Here is a 27,848-nt window from a genome sequence, read left to right on the forward strand (position 1 = left end):
ATACAATATTACACAGAACTTGTAATCCTTCCTTTGTTGTTTTAAGCTTTAGTATTGAGTATTGTTTATTTCAAGGATTAATTTGCAACATTTGAAAAAGATAAAAACAAAGCCTAAGTAGTTTAACAAGAGAATCTGTCATACTGATGGATTTAAACAAAAGATTGTTTTACAAATAACAGTGATTACAATAGAATATAACAGTAGATTGTCTGTCTTTTGTAAAGTTTATGTTATTATCTGATTTCAAGAAGATAGATTTACACAGATCTAAATCAATTCTCCAGAATTCTATCCTTTTAATAATGCAATAAGGCCTGTCTGCTTTAACTTCTTATTTAGAGATCTTCAATTTTCCATTATTATTTCTCACTAAGCTTAGTACTACAGAATATTGGGCAGTTCATCAATGTTGTTTTGAACATTCACCAGGGATTGTCTGTATAGCTATTTTTATCTAAAATCATTTTAATATCAGAGATATAGGGCAAACAAACTCCATATATTACAGGATTATATCCTTTTTAAACATTTAACTTCAAACGTAGCTTTCTATACTTGTCTGACTTACTTCCAATACTGCATATGTTTTCAAATCCATTGAATTGATTGATTGTTTAATGTCCAGTGGTAAATATTTCATGCATGTTCAGTACAATCAAATCTTTTGAAATTAATCTGGATTTTCTAAAAGACATGGGTTTAAGTGGTGAAATGTCAATAAAGTTTTGCATGTATTTTTATATTATTGTATTGGTTGAATAATGGGACTAATTAAAATGTGAGAGTAATTATTGCAATTATAGAATTCAAAGTACTGCATACAAATAAAGCCATCAAACATCAACCAATCAGAAGACAGTAAATACACCAAATTTATTTATAATAAAATAAAAGAAAAAATTCTGATTCAACAGTAAGTTTCATAGATGGTTATTAAATTCAAGTAATCCACATGGATCTTTATCATCAAAAAGTATGACAATTATCATTGACTGTATTGGTGATCAGCAAAAAATAGACCACTTAAATTACCAGTAGGTTAACAAAAGCTTAATTGTTTTTCCACAAAAAGACTCAAGTGTTAACTACAAATTGGATCGTGAAAAAATAAAATGTTTTAGCTATAAAAAGCAATATCAAACTATAAGTCTAAATTAAAGTAGAAATTATCATAACTATATATGTATATGAGTACTTTGTAGGAGTATTTATAACTACTAAATGATATAGACACATCAATGATTAAAACAACTTGTAACACTTTGATTGCAAATAACTTTGTTAATTGTCTTTCAAATCTTTCAAGCATTTTTATGCTTCCCTATATCATATATACATGTTTCATTATAGCATTATATTATGATTTTAAAGGAGATTTGTATATCTACAAACAATGACCAAAAGCCATGGCAAGTTCAAAAGGTGAACAAATAAATCTACAAACAATGACCTTGAAGCCTAATAAAGGTCAAAAGGTGAACAAATAGATCTACAAACAATGACCTTGAAGCCTAATAAAGGTCAAAAGGTGAATTCAGAGTTTATGTTATACATTCAAATCATCATTCAATAACACATAGGCATGATAGGTATCAATTTTTATTCTGAATGAACTTAGAACTTTCAACATTTAGAAATGGTTGAGTAAGTTTTAAAGAACAGATAACTCAGGATGCTAAGTGATGACATTAATCCTTTACAGCTACCATGCCCCTGAATGGATTTAACCAGAAACTAACCTTGAGAAGAACGTGCATGTCTTCTTACTGTTACAGGACTTTCAGGTTCAGGGGAGGATGGTGGAGTTAATGTGCTGGCTCCTGATCCCATCTTTTGTCTTCAGTACTGAAATATTAATCAACAAGAATGTATATGTTGAGGTGCTGAAGATACATTTACCATGTTTAGGAATTTGTTTTTGTCCCGGCAGATAAAGCTGCTAATAATATTATTATTGTTTGACGTAAATTTTACATTGAGGTTCTGAAAAAGGAAATCACCAATTCACCAACATTCCAACTGACTCTATTTTCAGAAAACGAAATATGTAACAAACATAAACTTTTAGCCACTGCTTTACAAGCAGAGCCAAATACAATGAAAGTCCCAACTATGTATTGGCTTCCAAAGCTACACAAAACCCCTTACAAATATAGATTTATTTCGTCTTCAAGCCATTGTTCAACTACTAAATTGTCTATTCTTCTTACCAGCACACTTGGTACAATTAAAAACCTGATAATAAATTGTTCAAATAAGGCCTTCGAAAATAGTGGAATAAATTACTTTTGGAGTGTCAAGAACTCGTTGGAAGTAACATGCTTATATTGGTGATTTTGAATCTGTTCAAAGTTTTGATTTTTCTACCCTGTATACCACATTGCCTCACATTCTCATTAAGAAAAAATTCACACACCTAATTAAATGGGCATTCAAAAAATCAGAATGTGAATATATATGTTCAAACTCTTTTAGGTCATTTTTTAGTAGCAATAAACAAAAAAACTATGTTAATTGGACATGCTTTGATACTATATATGCCCTTGAATTTTTACTAGATAACATTTTTGTTCGCTTTGGGGATTCCGTATATCGTCAGATTATCGGAATTCCAATGGGGACTAACTGTGCACCACTAATTGCGGACCTGTTTTTGTATTATTATGAGTTACAATTTATGACAAAAATAAGCAAAGACCCTTCGAAACAACATCTGATAAACAAATTTAATAATACTTTTAGATATTTGGATGATATTTTGGCTCTCAATAATGAGGACTTCAGTATGTATATTAATGAAATTTATCCTGTTGAACTTACTTTAAATAAAGCTAATACTAACAATGACCACTGCCCTTTTCTCGATCTTGATATCTATATCACTAATGGAAAGCTGAATACTAAAATTTATGATAAAAGGGATGATTTTTCATTTCCTATCGTTAATTATCCGTTTTTAGATGGTGACGTTCCCTTGTCACCATCTTACGGTGTTTATATATCTCAACTTGTACGATTCGCTCGTGTATGTAACAATGTTTTAGATTTTAACGAGAGAAATTTATGTATTACTGAAAAATTATTACACCAGGGTTTTCGATATCACAAACTAGTCAAAACATTTACTAAATTTTATCATCGGTATAAAGACATCATTCGTAAATATAGCTCAACATGCAGACTTCTAATACGTTCAGGTATTTCACATCCAATTTTTTATGGTAATATTCTTTATAAAGCACAAAGGTGTCAGTATTCACCTCAGAAACTTACAAAACCTTTGAATAAACTTATTAAGAAGGGATATAATTACAATACTGTTGTCAAGTCATTAAAGATTGCATATTTTGGCGTTAATATTGAGTCACTGATAAGGTCTTTGCATCGGAACTAAACACATTTATTCTAAAAACAGTTGTTGGCATGACACGGGTTATGTTCTTCTCATATATGTTATGATGGTATGATACTAAACCCCTAACGGGAAGGATTGTGCCTGATGTTCATATGATGAAATCATAATCTTTCAGTCAGTTTAATTGAAGTCTGGAGCTGGCATGTCAGTTAACTGCTAGTAGTCTGTTGTTATTTATGTATTATTGTCATTTTGTTTATTTTCTTTGGTTACATCTTCTGACATCAGACTCGGATTTCTCTTGAACTGAATTTTAATGTGCGTATTGTTATGCGTTTACTTTACTACATTGGTTAGAGGTATAGGGGGAGGGTTGAGATCTCACAAACATGTTTCACCCCGCCGCATTTTTGCGCCTGTCCCAAGTCAGGAGCCTCTGGCCTTTGTTAGTCTTGTATTACTTTAATTTTAGTTTCTTGTGTACAATTTGGAAATTAGTATGGCGTTCATTATCACTGGACTAGTATATATTTGTTTAGGGGCCAGCTGAGGGACGCCTCCGGGTGTGGGAATTTCTCGCTACATTGAAGACCTGTTGGTGACCCTCTGCTGTTGTTTTTTATTTGGTCGGGTTGTTGTCTCTTTGACACATTCCCCATTTCCATTCTCAATTTTATTACTCATAATTGAAGTTTCTGAGAAAAAATGTTATGATATATTTGTTAATTTATCATATTAGAAAATTTAAAGACTTGGCAAATAAATATTGGTATTAGACAGATCCAAAGACTCTTTCTAACAATACAACTGAACTTAATGTTGTAAAGCTACTAACCAAATATGTATAGTTATTCTGTTCATTAGTTTCTGAAGAAAAAAATTGACAAACATAATTTCTATACAAACAAACAGACAAATATCAGACAGACAGATAGACAAGGTGATTGCAATACAGCCCCAGTTTTTTTTAGTAGTTGTATACTATCAAATTGCTGGAAGACTTGAAATCATATATATTAAAGGCAATTTATTTATATCAATAAAAGAAGATGTGTCACTGAGAGACCAAACCAAACCAACAACTAAATTCACCAAAAAGTCACGATATGGTGTTAAACAGTGGACAATATAAAAATGCTTAAATGTCTTCCACTTATGATTTCCACCATTGTATCTGAAATATGATATGCACAACATGCCTTAATGGAAATATGAGTGAAAATAAATATTGAATTGCAGCTTATATCAATCATCAATTAATATCATGGAGAAATATAAATATTTGATTTATAACAGCAATTAAAACCATATAATAACCAATCTATTGTTTTATAATCTACTGAATGAGTAGTTTTTCATTTCTTTGCAAATTAATAAAATTCAAATATTTATTAATCACAAAACATTAGTGTCAACAGAAAATAGAAATATATGTTTATCTTATTCTTTAAATCTTTTGAAAGTCTAATTAATTAAAATGTCAGATAACAAAAATGATATATATAAATACATTTATGTCATATATTTTACCAATTTGCTAAACTTAAAGTGTGATATTATTGCCTAAGCATTTAAAGTAACATATTTTACAAGAGTAACATAAACAGATGTCACCTGTGGAGCAGGATAATAATACTCTTCAGGAGCATCTGAGTGTATAAAACTTTCAAGTACAATTATTGTACTCAGACTCAGAATTCAACCAATCAAAATACTGGATTTGATGTTTCAAGAACAAATTTTGTACTCTGAGTTACTGAGCAAAGTTTTATGACTGAAAGCCCTGAAATCACTCCCAAATTTGTTTAGTGCTCAATTTTTAGTTTTCTATATTATGTTTAAGTCTTTGAACCCATAATGATGTATTATAATTATCTCCCTTGTCACTATACAGAAGTACATAGAAGTTACAATATAAAGATAGAAATTCTTGATGCTTAAAGTAAATAAAAATTCTAATATGATGTGCTTCTTTCGCTTTGTAAACAACACCGTGATAAAATTCTCGATATATCTATACTTAGCGCAGACTCCAAGATGTACACAAATGGCTGTTTAAATATGCCTCCCACGTAAATCCACATGTATCGTAACCTATGTGTAAACGGTTGTGGATTTTCGCTGTGTCAACAATTACAATTGAATAAAACCCTACAGAACATTTATTCTGATTCTGACGCATAACAAAAAGAATTTACACATTAGAGAACGGAAAATTGGATAAAAACAAAATAAATTAAAATTCCGCGAAATTCCAGTAATGATTTTGGCGCATTAACGTCATTTCAAAACATGACGTCATACGAATGAAAACGTCAAAGCTGAAGGTTTTTCTATTGCGTTTACCTTCTAAACTTGGATATAATTGCATTAAAATAAAGTATTGAGGTAGGTGTTGCTTGTTTTTTGTTCTATTGCATTATTCGCACATTTACTAATTTCAGCAAGTCAACATGGCGGCTCCTTGGTTACAACATTTCAACAGTGAATTTAACGGTAGCTTACGATAAAAAATGTAAATTTAAAATTGCAAATGTTGGGTTTACTGAGAAGTAAAAAAAGTAATCACATTTTTTCTTTAGCGGTTAGTTAAGAAATCATTCATGCAGGTTTATTAGATTTGTTTTACATTTATCGAACAGTGGGTAAAATAAAACAGCCACAAACACGGTATACGCATCATCGCTTCAGTTTTTTAATGATCGTATTTGTCCTATTAGAATCGAAATAATTCATGGAAGCCATAGATTTGTTGTAAATTTACACATGGCCTGGGCCGTGATATTCGTTAACGCTCAGGATAAAATTCGAATATCACGGCCCAGGCCATGTGTAAATTTACAACAAATCTATATCACGGCCCAGGCAATGTGTAAATTTACAACAAATCTATGGCTTCCATGAATTATTTCTTAAATAATCATAAATCTTAGTTTAGTTTTATCTGTATTCAATTCAAAATTGATTGGATTGGGCAACATGCTAAGCCTATGAAAACTCTCTGAACTAATATAAATAATAAATGTTCAGTTAAATTAAGAGTATTCCTTACATGTAATTAGAGTTATAGTTGTTTCCCTTGGCCACTATATTGCAGGGCAAAGTGGTTAACTAATCAAATTTAAAAATATAGCAGTTAAATTTGAATTTGCTTGATCTATAAAGGACTTTGTTCTTGACAAGTTGGCTGCTTTCATGAAACAAATCTGCAAAAATGCCTCAATATGTTCATGTATCATGTCAACCTGAATACACTTCAACTCTTGAATTTTGACAATTTTAAATATTTTAAGTTGAATCAGCTATACAATATTTAAGCATATGAAAACTGTACAATTTGGAGTTGTGATCAAAACAATATTCCTATCCTTCTTCTGCACCATGACCTACAAAAAGATGCAGTCCTAAAAGTTCAAACTATTCCTACATAGCGCAGTCATGAGGAAGTTAAAGGCTGAAAGTCTTTGATATGAAAAAATTGTGTAAATATTCCATTAAATGTCTACTCACTGTGGACAAAACGAACAAAGAAGTCATAGGAAAAAATAATCTTTTGCTCTTTCATTACATAACAAAAATTGTTTCAAATCCTTGATTACCCATAAATCTCTAAAAAATATGTGCTTTGTGACTTTTAACACAGTTTTGTTTCATAAAATATGAAAACAAAAACTTCTCTTGGATTGAAGCAATTATTTTTCCAAACATTAGAAGACAAATTATTTGCAGTAGCTATCAACAGGATCAATACACCTGAATAAATCATTCTACTGACATAACTTTGATGTCAGAGAATAAATCGGTCAACATCTTTATATCTCTTCAAAGATTTTTCACAAATATTTCTATGAGAATAAGCTGTAAACTAATACAACAAAATATCAAAGTCAGGATTAAAGTTCAAAGAGAAAGCAATCTTTTTTTAACCATATGAACAATTTGCTATTAAATCAAATTTCAAAAATCTAATCTGAGATTCATTTGAGCCAATAAAGCAGCTGCTTTAATTTATACATTTTTGGCCAAACAGATTGAGTGTGTCTACTTTACAGTTTAATTTTCACTTACAGATGAAAGCATCAGCAGGATTGACTTTTTCTAAAAGTTCTAAATTTATTGTTTCCTATTTGAAACTGTTAATCCTATGTGCTGATGGCACTGTCCCAAAGGAAATTTTATGTTCTCTAATTTATTCTAATAGCACACTTAAAAATCTTTATGTGTGGATTGCAAAAATACAATTAATAAGTGTGTTCTTATTCAAAGTTTTCAAATAAAACTGGTAATCCAATGAGATAGATAATGGCAAGTCCAAAATAAGAAATTTATATATGCAAATAATAAAAAACAAAAAATAAAGGGTATTCATCCTGGACACAAAATCAGTACATGCATGTGCAGTAAAAACACACAAAAAAGCTCTTTTATTGCTGTTCTTCATCTTGGAGTGAGCCTAAGTTCATTTTTTTGGTACATAAATCAGGCTAATGTTAAACAGTTATTTTTGCCTTAATTGTTTTTAATACATTTTATTGTTTCAATGTCTTTTAAAGCTAGATAACTATACGGTTTATACAAAAATGTATTTTGCTCATTGTTGAAGTTTATCTGGTGGCATACAAATTAATTTCTTTTATCTTCATCATTTCATCTCTGGTAGATAGTTGTCACATTGGCAAATCAAACCACATTTTCTCATTTTATCTATATATATATATATTATGATGTCCAAAAGTTCATTAAGAACACATAAAAAATAAGACTTTATTCCTCATATTCATTAAGATTTATTTCTATAGAGGACTTAAAATGAAAATGCAATGTCATATGCCCATTAATATAAGATAAAAGCTTTTCTACAAAGAATGGCTCAGATTAAAGCTTTCAGGAAACAGGAAATTAATATCTTTTGTCATTGTGGGCGATCAAGATTAGAGGTTACTAGGGTGGTTAGAGATCACACAAGACTCTGGAACATTCAAACTATCTTTCAATATTTCAGTCTAATTTCTTTTATACTTCAAATAAAAAGAGATTTGGACTTCAAAATAATGATTCTAAAATACAAGGACAAGGATGGCTAATTTTACATTATTTTTTCTGAGATCCAAAATATGCATTATTTGCACTGGAACTTTATATTTACAATATGCGTTTGAGTACTGTAAATTCAGTATTGTTTAATGCATATGTATTCCACTGTTATATTACACACCAAACAAAACCCAAACAATATGGGAAAAGGTAACATTTTGACCTACACATATATGAAAAGATATACATTTTTGAAATATGAAAAGGGTGGAGCAACAGAAAGCCGGGAGAGATCGGTTTGCGCCACAACTTTTTTCTTCGATGGTTTGTTTGTGCCACCTGTTTTAAAATTACATGGTATCATTTGCGCCAGAAAAAAGCATATTATTGCGCCAATTAGAAGAAAAATGACTTCCCTCCATCTTTATTCCGACTTGGAAACGGCAGTTTACACAGTGAATGTTTCCTCTTCTGAAACATACTTTCTTCTCACTGCTGCTACATGGGTTCTTCCTAATTTAATGTATGTAGTAGCTTGTAACTTCACTTAATTTATTGTCCAAAAAGACAAATATGTTCATTGGCTATCTAAATAGTTAACAAAACATTGAAGGATGAAATACATAAAACAGTTCATAATAATTCCCTGTGGAATGCTTCTGCTCCATTACTAATACATTTTGCGGTAAATGGAGTTTCAGCCCATACGGATGGTGGGAGCAAAGCACTGTGTCATCAACATATGTGGCTAAAACGTAATCAGCAAAAGCTTCTATTTTCTTCTCTTTTGTCATATCTTGTATTAAATTATCATCAAAGCAATAAGTTTTCTTCTTTCTCTGTACATGGACTGACTAATGCATTTCAAGTCATTTCTCTCCAGATGCTAATCTTCATGGTGAAATATCTCCGATCATATGATACTTTTTAAGCCAAAATTCAGAATAAATATTAATCATTAATATTTATGATGGATATGTGTACAGGTAAATTGGCACAAATGAGGTCTGATTATTAGCGCAAATGATACATTTTGGAAAACAAAATTTGGCGCAAATAATACCTCTAAAAAACAGTAATTAGCGCAAAAGGACTGCTGTCAGAAAGCCAGTGGCAACCCCTATCACTTAAGTATTTGGGGCCAAAATTGGTCTAACTGGGCCTAATCTTTTGAGAGTTAATTCATTGGGCATGATGAAATTAGCAGCTAATGACACATTTACAATTGTTGAAGCCATCAATGCCTCTTAAGAAACAGCACCCCTGACAGTTAGGTAAAGTTGATCTTTGCACTTTATAAACAATTACTCTAAAGACTGTTTTATAAATGTCACATTGATTACAGTAGCTAAGACTAAGCATCAACATCTGGTCTAGTGGTATTGATCAAATAACCATAAAGTTTATGTTCACTCAGGTACTGCATCTTGTTAGATGGGCAAGTTGTAAAAAGCCATTGTAGTAGACCTTTTATTTTGACCAAAAAAGCTATGCGGTATGGGCTTTGCTCATTGTTGAAGGCCGTACGGTGACCTATAGTTGTTAATGTCTGTGTCATTTTGGTCTCTTGTAAACAGTTGTCTCATTGGCAATCATACCACATCTTCTTTTTTATATTCACCTAGAATTATTGAGATACTGACAGTCAACAAAAACTTAATATTGATGCAAATAACCAAACACGTTACGGTAAAGGTCAGAAGAAATGTGTCAGACAGACATGTTTTAGCATTGCATAGGGTTGATATGTTTTCGTACTGTTAATGACGTCTTAACACTAAAACCATTTGATGTTGGATTTATACGGATGACGAAAAGTTCTACATTTTGTTTACATGTATTAATGTACGTTTTTTGATTGAGTTAAGCCTGCCAATTGATATTTTATCGTGTTTTTATGTTGTGATGTTATGCTATTGTTTCAGAAAAAGGGAGAAGGTTTGGATCCATTAAAACGTTTTAAAACGTTTAATCCCGCTGCAAGTGCAAATGTTTGCACCTGTCCTAAGTCAGGAATCTGATGTACAGTAGTTGTCGTTTGTTTATGTAATTTATACATGTTTCTCGTTTTAAAAAAAAAAAAAAATTTATATAGATTAGACAGTTGGTTTTCCCGTTTGAATGGTTTTGCACTAGTAATTTTGGGGCCCTTTATAGCTTGTTGTTCGGTGTGAGCCAAGGCTCTGTGTTGAAGGCCGTACATTGACCTATAATGGTTTACTTTTTTAAAATTGTTATTTGGATGGAGAGTTGTCTCATTGGCACTCACACCACATCTTCCTATATATATAAGTATTAAAATATATCCACATAAGTTCAAATGATTTGGATAAGTAATTATAGGTGACCGTATAGCCTTCATATAAAAAATATTAATGTCAAACTTTCTCAAATATTAATTCTTATCTGAAAAAGGAAAATAGTCTTTTATTATTATAAAATATATGTTAGTCTTTTATTATTATAAAATATATGTTAGTCTTTTATTATTATAAAATATATGTTAGTCTTTTATTATTATAAAATATATGTTAGTCTTTTATTATTATAAAATATATGTTTAAAATTTCTTAACTGAATATTAAAATATGATGTTATTGCACCGACTCGTCTAGTATCCCATATATATATAAAACTTTTTTTAATTGTCCAAGTACTCAGACCTACCATACTTTATAATTAAGTTAATATTAGGATTAGTATCTTCATGTAAAAACTAAGCTTTAATCAATTTATCAACCTCTGGACATTAAACAACCAACAATCAATTTAAAAAAAATGCATCTCCATAACATAATTTGCAGATGTAATTGCATATTGGATATTATCTTGGCAAAATGGTAAAAGTTGAATCTGTTACTTGTTTTACCATCAATTATCAAGTTAATAATTAATGAGGGTTGAATGTTTTAATTTATAGGGATACCTTCATGATAAAGAACAGTAAAAATTCTTGCCTAATGACCTACATCAACAGTAATTTTTGGTGCATTACTATAAAATGTACACTTTCTTTTAGAAAATAAAAAAATATTGCTGATTTTGATGAATCTTTCTAAAATTTAAAATTTTTTTTATAAAATTAAAAAATTAAAAATAACGGTAACAACAATTTAAATCGTTTGACAAAATAAGGTAAAATTTTAACCAATTTGATGCTAACGGTAGCCTTAAATGATTGTATGACGCCTGACAGTACAGGGCATTTCTTAGCCCTCATTAATGTTTCATGTCAGAAATTTTGTGACTTTGTGTCATACAATAAAATTCACTTTTTTGTAGCATTACAGCTTATTCTGATTAAAATTTGCTGAGAACTTAGTTTAAAGGTCCTGCAAGGACTAAAGGGCCAATTTTGGCCTTAAAGTTCAGGTTCATCTGATGAAAGATTTTGGACACTTTTTAAACACTTAAGTTTCTACTTCAACTCAATCAATTAGTTTATGTGAAAGATTTGGACTGATTTGGTCATTAAAGACACTTCAATTCAAGCTTAAATATGAAAAATCTTTCAAGTATGCCCAAAAATGTCACTTTTCAGATGTTTTTTTTGTCAAAAATGAAAAAAAGGCTACATCCGTGTTTATTCTCAACCTTTATATATGTTATGTAATTATCACCAAATACAACTAACATTTAAATATAAAGAATGAACAAAAATGAGGCCACTTCCATTTCAGACAGAAACCATCTCAAAGTTAATCAAAATGCTAAAATTTCAAAGATTTCAGTAATTTAGCATATAACTTAATGATGTTAGTACACAATACATGTGCATTGTATTGTCAAAAACAGCCCATATTTATGTTACAGAAGTATTCTACTTTCCAATAAATAGCTAAAAGTGTACATTTTAACGATTTTGTAAAACTACTATATTTTAGGGCCAAAAAGGGGTCTTACTGGGCCTACTCCTTTGTAAAAAACTGTAAATTTTAAAATTAAAAATTATCCCCTTCCATTATTTTTGCATAAATTATAAGGCAAGCATGCTTAAAATCATTTATTCCTATTTGTTATATCTTCAGAATGATTTCCATTCTTTGACTTATTTTATAGCAGAATCTCTTTTTTCATTAAATTACTGTTCCTATCAGGAACTCTACAATAAAGATTTGATAAGCGTATAATCAACCTTTGCTCAATCAAGTTCACTTATAATTTTTTTCTAGAAATCATAATGCAAAGATTCTAACAATCATATCTTCAGGAATTAATCCAATATTTGCCTTTAATGATAACAGAATCTTCATTATTTTTAAATGAAAAAAACAGTTAATATTCTAGTCAAAATCACAACACTGAATTGATAAGCCTGGTCTGTTATCTGTGTGCATGATGCTGGGAAGATTTCAAATATCATTTTCAATACCAAGGAGATTTTTGCAAAGATTAAGTAAAATAATCCATAGAATAAAATTGATATATATATATATATATGAATTGTTTAAATTTAGTAAAAATCTTACCTTTTTCAAGTTTTGTAGAAATGATTTTGTATATAAAGCCATCAACAGTAATAATCCTGTAAACACCTGTCTCCGTTTACCTGGAGAATGGACACCTAATCACATCTATTGACATCTCTCTTACTGAAATTAACATTTCCTTGGTAATATAAACTCATGATATTGACATTTTTCTGGATAAGGATAATAGGTTATTCTCAGTTTGAGATTATTTGTATTCTAAATATAGATAGCGTAGAACTTGATAATACAGATTAATTCATAGTGTTATATGTATTTTACACATTTTACTAAAAAAAAAAAATCAACTTTCATATATATTTCAGGTAAAACTGTTATAACTCAAATTTTAGCTAGACATCTCTCAGAAGACAAACTGTCAAACTATATATTTTTAAACATTGACATATTTAGCCAGTGTGCTTAGTTCGTTTAGTTTATTACACCTTTTACTGAAAAAAAAATCAACTTTCATATATATTTCAGGTAAAACTATTATAACTCAAATTTTAACAAGAACATCTCTCAGATTTTTACTACACATTTTACTGAAAAAAAAATCAACTTTCATATATATTCCAGGTAAAACTATTATAACTCAAATTTTAACAAGAACATCTCTCAGAAGACAAACTGTCAAACTATATATTTTTAAACATTGACATATTTAGCCAGTGTGCTTAGTTCGTTTAGTTTATTACACCTTTTAAGATATATGACTTATGCAACACCTTTTAATCCAATCATTTAATTTTCATGCACTAATTAATAATTAGCTGATTATTTTTTGGGTGTCATTAAATGGAGATACCTTGATTTCACCTCAAGTAGACAAGACAAGACATCTCAAGTATGAAATGTATTTAACTGCACTCAACATGGTCAGTTTAAATACATCATAATTTGTAGTATAAAACCAAAACTTTTTCAAATTTCAAAAAATTAGTCTAACATGTCAAATCTATTGTAGAGTACATCTGTCTGGTCACTTTTAGAGTTTCTATGACAATATTCAAAAAAAGGCAAAGAAAAAATGGTAAACAAAATCATCATTTCAGGTTTAATCTCCAGTAAGTAGTGTACATACTTGTCTTATTTGTAGATCTAAAGTGTTGATGATAATTTTTATTTGTTAAAGTTTCTATCTATATATTTTATTTTTTTAAGATTTTTATCCACAAATGCATTGGTTTTATCTCAGTATATAACTGCACTTGACATGTTCAGTATAGTTTGGTAATTCGAAAATTTCAATATTTTGAAGAACTTTCAAGATCTAAAATGAAAAAAATATTATCCTTAAAGGCTTCATTCCTCAGTAAACACCATCAAAACTACTGAGTCCAGTGGTCGATATACTTTTCATTAGAGGGGGCCCACTGACTGCTTAAGAGGAGGATTGATCCAGTCATGCTTCAGTGATTACAATAATATAATCAACCAACTTTTTCCCCCAAAAAAATGGGACAGCACAAGCCTCCTCTAAATCCACCTCTTTCAACTACACTAAAAGATTCAAAATTTAAAAATACAGGGTTCCTTCAATTCAAACTGAGTTTTTATCCCAACGGTTTGTACATGTATACTTGATATAATAAGAAGCCCTTCAGTGGAACCATTTTATATACTTCTGTTGAATAGTAAAAAAAAATGCTTATTTATTTTCAGTTCTTTAGAATTTAAACAACAAAAGTTTCCTTAGTAAATGAATGAAAGCATGAACCACCTTTTAGCCACATAAATTGAAAAACATATTAAATGTTTTTCCTGTTGCAAATCCCATTAACAACATCCACTACAGGGGACAGACATTTTGCTGCCATTTTGTGTTTATCTGAAGTAAACAAATAATCGTCACTGAAAATAAATGATGACAAATACTGCAAACTTGTGTTAAAAAACTCATTAAATTGGTGAAAGCCTTTTATTTATGTTAAACAAACTCAGATGATAATGTGTAACATGTTTGTACAATTACTATATGAGAAACATGGTAAATTTCTTTTAGAAGCCACTCAAGCACTATGGCTTTGAACAACTTCTTTAATCAGTACATGAAATATTCTCCTAATTCAGTAAGCTTCAAAGTTTCTTTAAAATTTCAATTAAATTGGTTTTTTTTCTACAGTATTCTGCCATTTTGATTGGACTGTTGCCAGCATGAAACAAACACCTATATTACTGTAAAAACTAGAGGCCCTAAAGAGCCTGTGTTTCTCACATAAATTTATGTGCATCAACAACAATGGCCTCTTAGTCTCCAATATTGAGGATCCTGGACTAGAATACAAATCAGAACAGGGGCATGAAAATCATCAAAAATATTGATTTTTTGCAGATGTCATACAAAAATAATAAAATTTGATTGCATTTTACTCATTAGTCACAAGTGTGATACACCAATTTAAGACAGATTGACCACTATATCGTTCCTGAAACATGTACTGGATGCTGTAAATTCAGAAATTATTGTGTGCATATATCATTGGGATTTTGTCAGTTATTTTGTTAAGACTTAAATGCGAAATTAATTTTTACGATTTTGAGAAAAATTACCCTGTTAAATTCATATAAAATATTTCAAAATGCAAGCTAAAATTATTGTGTTTACATCTTTGTCGCATTTTTCCCATTAATAAAAACCTCACATTTAATTCAGAATTTACAGAAGATAAACTAATATTAGACTAAAGACAACATTAATATGTTACTCAAATTATCAAAAACTATAGCATACCTGGTTAGTAGCAGTTAATTAGCTGACACTGATCTGTGCAAAAAACTGTTGTGGAATCTCCAATCCTGTCATTTTTGAAAAATTATCTGGAAATAAATATAAATATATAATATATGCAAATGACCTGTTACAGTGAAGTAAAAACAGTTGTTAGCAATTGCTCACTTAAATACCCCACTATTGTGTATTCGGTTAACAGGAAGTTGAAGAGTAATGGTTGTAAAAAAGCATCACATGGTAAAGTATTACTGTAATCAACTTATTTACACAAATATTTTATATTGCATTTATCAATTTTCAGACTTTGCATCGATTCATTTTCGCAGTTTACTCATTATATTAATTTCATATATGAGAAAAGTCCAAGTGTTAAATATTTGCAACAATTTATTTTCACATTGTTTTTTAAATCGCTAAAGTCGCAAAAATTTGTTGGTTTACAGAATTTGAAATATAACATGCAGGTTGCAAGATAAGATTTAAATGAGTTGAATTATTGACTTGCAAGTAAATAATACATCTTTGATGTTTTTTAGCCCACCATAACAAAATTGACCCATAGTGAATACCAATACTGAAATATTTTTAAAACTTTGCTTTTATAATTGTTTTCAATAAAATTAATTTTTTTCGGTAGAACCTTGCATTTCCCCCGTTTCTAAGCCTCATACAAATAAATTTCATATTTCAAGACACTAGACGTATAATGTTTTTATACTGAAATCAATAAAAAATTTAAAAAATTTAAAAAAAATATCTTACAAATATTGTTTAAAAAAAGTGTTTGGAATTTCTCTCTTGGGGTACTATTTTGGGGTATTTCCCTATGAGCGTAGTCCAGGCGGTAAGACATTGAAATTTTAAGGAATTAGAAATGGAAAATGAACTTAATTTATAACATTTGATAAACATGGTATAAAAATTACCAATTTGAAGACATTATGAACCTCATCCTTATATCGTTGATATGTCAAGTCAATGCACTATTATTGTCTTTATACTGCAATCTAATAAAAACATTATTAATTGTTGTTTAATGTGTAAATGCTACCATCTGATTTAAATATTGGGAAAGTCCCCCTATTGTAAAAAGGTCTCATATCATGCAAGCGGAGAAATATACAACACGATGAAATGTACATTGATGGTGAACGAATTTGTTTGAGAATGAGCCAAAATATCAACAATAAGCATAAAACATAATGATTTATAGTTTGCAGACCAAAAATATCAACAAGTAAAACATGCTTTTTTATAACAATTGCAAAAGGAATAAGTTTGAGTCGTTAAAAGCATCGTTGTTTACATTGAAAACAAGAACAGGTTGAATAGGTCGTATGAATAATTAATTATGATTTCGGCAATTTCTATTTAAATATTCATGAGGAAAAGTGATATCATGTCAGTGACTGTATATGGCATATAAATATACGGTCAACGCATTTTGACTGCTCAAATAGAACGAGTGCAGTATAAATATATATTGTTTATATTTTTACGTGATATCTTTATTGCCTGACGGGTTAAAATGCAAACATAGTACATTGTATACACAAGTGACAAGAAACATAATACATGATAAATGTTCTAACAAGTGAAGTTGATATTTATAACATCTATATATATATATATAATAATAATTGACCAATGTGGACCTTATTTTCGCCATTCCATAGATTGCTTTATATAGTCTACTGATTTTGTTTATAAAAACATTTTGACTCAAAAGAATTTCTAGAATGAAAAATCATAATTTTTATTTTATTTGTATTTATAGTCAGTTGCTATTAGTTGCAATATTTTTCTATTTTATTCAAAGCAGATTGTAAACCCTTTTGTGATTCTGATAATATTAAAAGATCATTAGCAAAACTAAGACTACTTATTGATGTTTTATCTAAAGACACAGGATCACAAGTCCCATCAAAAATTGAATGGAGATCATTAATAAAACAATTAAACAATGTGGGGCTCTAACTGTCCCCTTGTTTGACCCCTTTATTTATTTCTCTGACGTCACCTAATGGTATTTTAATATATACCGGTTTTGTGTATATTGTTCATTTCTCTTTGAATATACTGATGTGCAACAGGCTAAAAGTTAATAAAGAATTTAATCTATAACATTCCAAAAAAAAAAAATGCCATGCAATGTGAATTAAACTTTTAAAGGAACATATAAAGTGTTTCCCATTTCAATTTTTTTCATATAGATTAGACCATTGGTTTTCCAGGTTGAATGGTTTTATACTAATAATTTTTAGACCCTTTATAGCTTGTTTTTTGATGTGAGCCAACTCAATTTGGACCCTTGTTGAAGGCCATTATTTGACCTACAATTGTTAACTTGTTAATTACATTGTTTTTGTTTTCTTTCTCACAACAGTTGTTTTTGAGAATAAAACAAAAGTTTACAAACTGTGAAAGACACACAGGGTGTGAATGAAAATTTAAGTGACAAAAAAATAAAGTTTATCATTCCTATAAAAAGTTAGGATTAAGTTTTAGCAGCGTAAAAAAAAAAAAGGAAAAAAAAAACACAATTGAATGCCTGTGCCATAAATGACAATGTAAATGAGTTCTCATATAGACTTGGAAACAGGACCATTTTTTGATCCCTCCCTTTATAAAAAAGGACAATTTTCTTGTTCTTCCCTTTAAATACCTAGAGGCTCTTGAGTGTCGCTCACCTTGGTCTATGGGTATATCAATACAAAGCACACTCTTCTATAGGGCTTATTAAGTTGTTAATAGATCTTGCCTTGCTCATCATTTCTGTGATTCACAGTGTTTATTTGTCTATCATAATGAGGCATAACAGAAAAAAAATGTTTCTCTCTATATATCATAGTTTTCATAATATGATAAATGGCAAAAGTGAAGAAAAAAATTATAAAACTCATTGTCATTTATGGGCAATTACTTCTATTAGAATTTGTCAAACAGGTTTGACATATATATGGACAATTGGTAGAGCTCATTATTCTGAATGTATTTTCCTTTCAGATTTTCTCTATTTATAAAATAATGTTAAAAAAATAAAAGACAAAACTTGCTTTTTTTTTTATGTTATGCTTATGCATTTTACCCCTATGTTCTATTTTTAGCAATGCCTGAGCCCTGTTGGTTGGTTGGCAGGGTTATCTGACACATTTTTTAACCTAAGATACCTTTATGGTGATTGTGGCAAGGTTTGGTTAAATTTATCTCAGTAATTTCAGAGGAGAAGATTTTTGTAAAAAATTGTCAAAAATTGACTATAAAGGACAATAACTAATGGTCAATTGACCATTTCTTTTTTGTAGATCTTACTATACTGAACAATTTTGCTGTTAACAGTTATCTCTATCTATTAAATATCCAGAAAATAATCATAAACTGTAAAATTTCTATAAAATTATCAATTCTGAGACAGCAACTTATCAACAGATTGTCTGATGCTTCTGAAAATTTAAGGGCAAAAAGGTGCACATATTCATCCCTGCACAGAGTGACTTCAAATGCTTTAGTTTCAGCAATAAAGCCAAAAACTGCATTTTACCCTTATGTTCTATTAATAGCCATGGTGGCCATCTTGGTTGATGGACGTGGTCATCAGTATACATTTTAAACAAGATACCCTCAGGATGATTTAGAACAAGTTTGGTTCAAATTTGGCCTATTAGTTGCAGAGTAGAAGATTTTTGTAAAAACTTTTTGCTGAACAACTTTACTTCTTACTGTTTATCTTTATCTATAAAATATTCAAGATAATCATGATTATAACCAAAAACTGCAAATTTTTCTTCAAATTATCAATTTAGGGGCAGCAACCCAACAACAAGTTTTCTGATGCATCTTAAAATTTCAGGGCAGAAAAATCTTGTTCTGATGAATGATTTTACCCTCGTCATATTTGCTCTTGAAGCTTTAGCTCCAGAGCTATAAAGCCAAAACTCAATTTTACCCCCATGTTCTATTTTTAGCTATGGTGGCCATCTTGGATGATGGGCGAGGTCATTTCAGGAGCAATAGGGCTTGTGCGCTCTGAGGAGTAAACATTAATTCCATTTTGCAATTTTTTGAATATAAAATAAACATTGAACTGTACTTAGTTTGGCAAATTTTAAAACTATGAAATTTGAGTTATCTTCCTTTGTTCAGGATGATGGAAGTTTTTTAATGACCTTGACTGGCTATAGAGCCCTCACACATTCAGCCCTGGCCATTTAAATAATTTAATAATAATAATTATTAACAATTTTTTTCATGACTGTTCATTTGCAGTTTTTATATTAACAGACTCATACAACTATATTTAATTTCAATAAAGAATGGTTTCTTAACATTGTATGTTAATTCAAATACACATCATATATTGTTATCTGAATATTTAAACTAAAAGGTAAACTTTTATTTATAAATTGACTGGATAGTACCTAAGGAATGATCACTGCACTATTTTGTTTGAACATTATGGTAGTAATACACATTGGAGGATTTAGATATCAAGTCAGTAAGATAGGGTTTTTAGATTGCTTTTCCATAATCTACCCAAAATAAGGTACTCCAATTTTTCTACAAATTTCATAGTAGGTAGAAAAAGAGGCGAAAAATACCAGAGGGACATTCAAAGCCATGGCTCAAAAGAAAAAGACCAACAGACAAATCAAGATAGACCACCAGATTTTTATGTTTTACCTAATGTCAGTTTTGCTCTTACTAAAAAAATGTAAGATTATTAGGCCAAAAACTTGGTTTAATGCCTATGTTCAATGTTCAGAAACACCGACCATGTTTGTAGATTCATCAAAACTTAGATACACTTTTTGAACTAGATTTCCTAAAGAACCTTCTGGTACAGGTTAGCAACATTTAAGCCAGTTGTTTTAGAAAACAATAAACCCTAGGTCAGGTGGGCTTTACAAAAGGTATACAAAGGGAAGTAACTGAGATTATTTTGAATTCTTTGTAATTTAGAAAATATATATATTAAAACTTTTCTCTAAATCATAGTTTCAAACTCCTAACTTTCTTTTATTTCACTGAAGGATATTCCCTACTCTGTTTCAAAATAAGAATAAAAAAATGTTATAAATTGATAATAAATAAATAAATGAACTAAAAAGCTGTGTCTGTGTGCCTTTTTTCAAGATATGAATCATTGAAATTTTGCACAAAATGTTTCTCTTTATAGATTTTTTTAATATATGTCTCTTTTAAAAACTATGAAAAATAACAAGGATTATATAATATTTAAAAAAAGAAAACTTTTTAAACAATATGGTAAAAAAGTTTCGGAAGAAAAGTAAGGGTAATCTTACATGGATATATAAGAGGATTCAAAATATCTGACAAAAAAGTCAAAAGCGTAGGGAACATCCTTTAGTTAACTGTACATCTTTACGAAATTCTAAAATATTAAAAGACCACATTCATGTCATTGACTGCTTAAAGAAAATTGAAAGTATGAAAAACTATGTATTATCATTTGTCAAATTCATTTCTTATTTCCTCTTTAAAATTTAGTGAAAGCATATATAATCTATATAAATTAAACTTTAAATATATTCTGGTATAATAGAACAAGAGTGCACATACTGAAATGTTTATCTTTTTTACTTTATTAATACCAATGATATTATGTTGATACAATGTAGTCCTAAATATAAAGCTTTACTACAACTATTACATATAAACTTAAAGTCGTTGTTTATATAGATTAGACCATTGTTTTTCCAGTTTGAATGGTTTTACACTAGTTATTTTTGGGGCCCTTTATAGCTTGCTGTTTGGTGTGAGCCTAGGCTCTGTGTTGGAGACCGCATCTTGGACCTATAAGGGTTTACATTTATAAATTGTGATTTGGATGGAGAGTTGTCTAATTGGCACTCATACCATGTCTTCCTATATCTATTACATGTAAGATGACACAAGAAAGTCAGGTCAAGGCCAGATAAACCAAACGAGAAATACATGTTCACCTTACAATCATTCAATACACTGAATTTAGTTGACCTATTGCTTATAGTTTCTACAAAACAGACTTAAACAAGAAAACTAAACATTGACCAATGAACCATGAAAATGAGATCAAAGTTAGATGAACCATACCAGGCAGACATGTACAGCTTACAATACTTCCATACAACAAATACAGTTGACCTATTGCTTATAGTTTAAGAAAAACAGACCAAAACACAAAAAAACTTAACACTGAGCAATGAACTGTGAAAATGAGGTCAAGGTCAAATAAACTGGTGAGAATGACATGAACATCATAAAAAATTCCATACACCAAATATAGTTGACCTATATTGCTTATAGTATTAGAATAAAAGATCAAAACTTAAAAACTTAACTTTGACCACTGAACCATAAAAATGAGGTCAAGGTCAGATGACAACAGCCAGTTGAACAGGTACACCTTGCAACCATTCCATACACCAAATATAGTAGACCTATTGCATACAGTACAAGAAATACAGACCAAACCACAAAAACTTAACTATAACACTGAACCATGAAAATGAGGTCAAGGTCAGATGACACCTGCCAGTATGAGATGTACACCTCTCAATCTTTCCATACACCAAAATATACTAGACCTATAGCTTATAGTATCTGATATGTGGACTTGACCACCAAAACTTAACCTTGTTCACTGATCCATGAAATGAAGTTGAGGTCAAGTGAAAACTGTCCGACGGGCATGAGGACTTCATTACTTGTCAAAATCGATACTGGACATCTAATAACCAGGACCTTGCAATGTGCCTACATCCCAAATAAAGTTATTCAATTGCTCATAATAAGAGAGAAAATATAAAGCTTATAAGAAGTTAGTTAACACAGACGCCGCGGTATCACTATCCCTTAATGTCGAACTATGTACCCATATAACAAATAGCTGTAAAAACATTTGATTTTATAACATTAAAGATAAAAATTCTACAAAGACTGACACAAGCTTCAATGTGATGAAAGATGTTAAATATTTGAGGGTTGTGGCAACTCTTAAGTTATAGTAGTGGATAATGGTGATTCTAACAATTAAAAAGACAAACCATTTTACACCCTGGACCTCTTATATCTTTTTCACATGCTTCATAAAGAACAAATGCGATAAAAAACCATTGAGCCAACTGAAATTTGAATCTCTGAAGCTAAGTTTTGAAATAAATCAGTTTACAATAAACATTTAAGAAAAACTTACCAATTTCTATGATTTAATCATTTATACGTCACCAGAATAATTAATTGCTCCAATGAACGCCATTGTTTTATCAAGTATAAAAATTTACAATAATCAATGTTCATTCAAAAATATGTTCTACACAAAACTTGAATGACAAAATCGGTCACATATTGAATCAAATTAAGATGCAAATTTAATTTATACCATACTCACTTTGCACTGAGTTTCTATGGAAACATGACACTTCATTTTTATAGGAAAATTCTGTCTGTCATTTTAACTGCCATAACAACCTGTTGATGGAGAAATTTATATTATCCGCTGTTCTATAAAGTCATGAATGTATATTACAAAGGAAATTCAGTAAATAAATCTTCTGTTTTCTTGTTTACTGATTATATTGGACATAAAATATTAACTTTCATGTTCAAGGATCTTCTAGGATCTAACACAGAATTTAATAGTATAACTTTTAATCTAAAATAAGCTGAATTTTCTTACAGAGAACAATTCTGATAAAATTGAGAAGGAAAATTGGGAATGTGTCAAAGAGACAACAATCCGACCAAAGAGCAGAAAACAACCAACATAGTTGCCTAATTTGCTAATTTACACAATTACCTAATTTTATAACCATATCAAACATTTGTCAAAATTATTCATGTGTCCAAAGTACATGGATGCCCCACTCAATCATTTTCCATGTTCCATGGACCGCGAAATAGGGTAAAAATCTAATTTGACATTAAAATTAGAAAGATTATACTATAAGGAACATGTGTACTAAGTTTCAAGTTGATTTGACTTCAATTTCATCAAAAACTACCTTGACAAAAAACTTTAACCTGAAACTCCAACTTTCATTTTCTATGTTAAGTAGACCGTTAAATTGGGGTAAAAACTTTAATTTGGCACTAAAATTAAAAAGATGATAACATAAGCAACAAGTGTACTAAGTTTCAAGTTGATAGGACTTCAGCTTCATCAAAAACTACCTTGACCAAAAACTTTAACCTGAAACTCCCACTTTCATTTTCTATGTTCAATGGACTGTGAAATAGGGGTCAAAAGTCTAATTTGGCTTTAAAATTAGAAAGATCATATCATATATAAGCAACAAGTGTACTAAGTTTCAAGTTGATTGGACTTCAGCTTCATCAAAAACTACCTTGACCAAAAACTTTAACCTGAAACGGACAGATGAACGGACGAACGGAGCCACAGACCAGAAAACATAATGCCCCTCTACTATCGTAGGTTGGGCATAAAAAAAAACACATGATCATCGTTAAAGATATTCCTAATTTACCTACAAGTCTTTTTTCAAGAAGAAATTGACCAATATTCACATTTCTTCTGTTCTTTGCCATGTTGGAAGTCTGTTGCTCACTGCATCATGTAATTTTCACTCTTCCTTTTTTTACTCAAAGTTTGCAGTGGCACCTGTCAATCAAAACAATAATGGAATATCATTGGATAACTGACTGTACATTTCAGTATGACCTGACATGATTTTAAACCAGCATGCTTTGCACATGCTCATGTCACAACTGCAGCCAACTGAAATTCTATTTTAGTCAAAAGTTGTCTATTTCAGCATGTAAGATTTCAACTTTTTGCACTGTATTCTAACAATGTTCCTATTTCTGTACATGTGTCACACTGCTAATTCTACACATTATTTTGAGTTGTCAACAAACATTTGTTCATACTGTATTACAATAATAAATTAAAGGATTAAGTTGGGTCAAATGCACTTAAATATTATGCACTTAACATGATAAATATGAGGCAGGCATTACCTGTAAATGGGGATGAAGTCTGTATGAATTATTTTTTTGTAACTTAAATATTTGTTTAAAAAAAAAGAAACGGAAATACCGTAACGTTTCCGATTTTGGTTCTGTTGTTAGGGATTTAGTTGTGACGTTATTTAAATTATGACGTCATATGCAATGTAAACAAAGAAACGCTATCATCAGGTAACGTTTTTTCATATCAAGGAATTATTAAAAATGAAAATGGTATTGCACGTTCCTTCCTATTTTGTACTAGACTGATAAATATATATTTTACTCAAAGTTTCATACAAACGAGACCGGAAAAAGGAAGTACATTGTACATTTCTGCGCTGACCGGGATTTCAAAACACGACAAAAAAAATTTGAACGATTTTGAGTTCATTAGTACAATGAAAAATTCGGGAAATTTTCCCGTATTTTTTTTTTATTGAATTTTCTACTGTTATTGGGGACTCCGTCCCCATAATATTAATCAGAAAATATATACATATTTTTTCAAATAGAATAACAATAATCATGATAATACATGTATCTCTTTTACAATACTTGCCAATAATAAAGCAAGTTATTATTTACTCTTAAAAGAGTACATGTAACTAAACATGATACAACTCATCAAGGTGTTTTTGTTGTGGACTTAAAATCATATATCAATAACAGAGACATATAATACAATTGTGCTTCCGAGCAATCTATATGTAGTGTTTGCTTTAAAACTATTCTATCTTCTTTTCAACTTTTTTTTTGCTATAGCTGTGATTTTTTATTTCCTCCTTTCTTTTTTATTTAACCTGGACAAGGTTTATTTAAGATTTGTAACGGTACTGTAGGGAGCACATTCATATGAGTTTTGTGAATTAATCAGTCTCCTATAGGCCACAGATGCTTGTGGAATGGACTCCCCTTTTTCATATATATCAATAAATTGTTTGGTGTTTTATATTTTTACTTATTTGATGAATTTAATACATTCTTGCTGTTGGAAGAGACTATTTTACAGCAGTCTAAATATTATGCCACAGGAAGCCGGTCTGCGCCTATATGACTATATAAAATTTTGAAAAATTTTCACAAGTCAGCATCAATATAATTTACTAGTCTAGGGCATCGGTCACTAGTGGCTTATGGTGCTGACTGGGAAGCTCTACTATAATAGTCAACTTTATTAATAACAGACTTTTAATTCGATCAATTTCCAATATTCCTGTGAATACAGTAGCAGATCCAGTACTTTTTGTAAGGAGGGGGCCGCTCCAGTCACACTTCAGTGATTCCCTATATAATCAAACAAATTTTTCCCACGAAAGGGAGGACCTGGATCCACCTATGGAATAATATGCCAGTCTATTTGAACAAAAAGCTAAAACATATATACCAGCATTTTAAGCGAGCAATTTTAAAACAAGAACAAAATAATGATATACTGTAAATTCAGATTTAGGCTCCCCCCATCTTGAGGGTAAAATTTGGTTTTATCATATAAGGAAAACTTAATATGCCTGACTGGATCCCTGCCCCCACCCCCCTTGTTAGGTCAGTCTGAGTGCCCCTCATTATATGAAAAGTTCTGAATCTGCCAAGTACTGTATGAGGGTAGTAATGCCTTATACTGTTATACCGTTAGGTGTCAAATGGCCATTCCAGCTACCTATAGTGTCAAATTGATTAAAATTTTACCATGATTCGTCAAAATATCCTTAAACTGATTCATCGGCGCTCTCAATTAATTACCGTATTGTTACCATTATTTTTGGAAAAAAATTAACGTGATTTGTCAAAATCAATTGATTTTTTTATCGTCTACATGAAAGTGCACATTTTATCGTCATGCACCAAAAATTACTGTTAACGTCATTAGGCAAGAATTTTTACCATTATTCGTCATGAAGGTAACCCCATTCACTTAGTGTAACCCTCCTGTATTGCAATGTTTTTATTATTGCGAAAAATGCCACAGGATTATAAGCTTTAAGAGCAATAAATTAAACTTGCATTTTTTTCAATAATCCCTAAATTTACAGTAATTAATTTTATTCATGGAGAAAAACGTCCGGCAAATAGTAAAATAAACAAAATCTGTGAAAGATATCCGCATTCACATAAGGCAGCAACCATTTGATTTTCGGGGGAGGGAGGGGGCTATGGATTTTTTTTTTTTTTTAAAGTTTGTTTCCAGTTTTTGGAGAAAAAAATTAAGACTTGTTGCGAAAAAAATAGATTGTTTTTCGCCACATGCGAAAAAAAAAGTTTGTCCAGAAAAAAATCCATAGCCACCCCACCCCCCCAGAAAATCAAATGGTTGCTGCCTAATTTGTGTGTTCATAAAATTGAGAAAGGAAATGGGGAATGTGTCAAAGCGACAACAACACAACCATAGACCAGACAACAGCCAGAAGCCACTGATGGGTCTTCAATGTAGCGGGAAACTCCCGCACCCGTAGGCGTCCTTCAGCTGGTCCCTATAGTCTAGATGATAAAGATATATAGTGCAGACTAGTGGGTCACTCAAAATTTTGTCAGCTGTTAATGGCTGTAACCAAGGATTTGTATAGTTAGAAGGATTGGAAACTCGTGGTCTTTTGCATAGACTGTAGTATAAATTTATTGTACCATACAAATCCTTGCTGACTGTAACATTCATATCCGAAAGCTCATGGAAAAAGCGCCCTTCTGGCCTTCATCATCATATGATATTGGATTAGGGAGCTACCATTTGATTTTTATGGGGGGGCTAGGATGAAATTTGAAAAAAATAGGCAGGACAGGAGTTTTGAGTAAAAAAAAAAGGCAGGATGAGAAACTTGTTAAAAAAAAAAGGCAGGATGACAATTTGTGTAAAAAAAGTCAGGATAAACTAGTAAAAAAAAAAGGCAGGACCGAATAGAGTAAAAAATAAAAATGCAGGACAGAGATTACAGCTAAAAAAAAATGCAGGACAAAAATTTTCATCCTAGCCCCCCCATAAAAATCAAATGGTAGCTCCCTTATCTCCCATTGTCCATGGATTCCGTGTTCAAAAAAAGGAAATGTAACACTTGTTCCAAATATTTTTTTTAGGGATTAATTTTTTTCTGAGACAAGTGCCGGTGAAAAATATTATAAGAGTAGTCAAATCCTAATAATCGAATTTAAAAGTCAAAAAAATCTCTCGATGATATGTAAAAAAAGTAACAGGATAGCCAGAATACAGTTTTTTTCTCTATTAAAATTACTGCTGAAAAAAAATATACTCAGGGGTGGATGGGTTTATAGATTTAGATATTCAAAGGAC

The 27,848-nt window shown here is 30.4% G+C and overlaps 1 protein-coding gene across 7 annotated transcripts in view; it reads right to left on the minus strand.

The window, feature by feature from the left end:
* Positions 1-27,274, minus strand: part of LOC139489220 (paladin-like) — a 108,008-nt gene extending 80,734 nt beyond the window's left edge. For 2 of the 7 annotated variants that reach the window (XM_071275434.1, XM_071275429.1), the window contains exons 1-6: positions 27,188-27,274; positions 24,085-24,218; positions 22,989-23,068; positions 15,599-15,684; positions 12,862-12,984; positions 1,743-1,848 (exon numbers count right to left, since the gene is read on the minus strand). In XM_071275434.1, coding sequence (XP_071131535.1) covers positions 1,743-1,833 — 91 coding nt within the window. In that variant the 5' untranslated portion in view covers positions 1,834-1,848; positions 12,862-12,984; positions 15,599-15,684; ... (1 more) ...; positions 24,085-24,218; positions 27,188-27,274. Of the gene's footprint in view, positions 1-1,742; positions 1,849-12,861; positions 12,985-15,598; positions 15,685-22,988; positions 23,069-24,084; positions 24,219-27,187 lie in introns of those variants that run through there. The other 5 variants (XM_071275430.1, XM_071275431.1, XM_071275432.1 and 2 more) reach the window with 5 other exon arrangements.
* Between the last annotated feature and the right edge of the window lie 574 nt (positions 27,275-27,848).

The sequence above is a fragment of the Mytilus edulis genome, chromosome 9 (genome assembly GCF_963676685.1).
Source record: "Mytilus edulis chromosome 9, xbMytEdul2.2, whole genome shotgun sequence".
Taxonomy (NCBI): domain Eukaryota; kingdom Metazoa; phylum Mollusca; class Bivalvia; order Mytilida; family Mytilidae; genus Mytilus; species Mytilus edulis.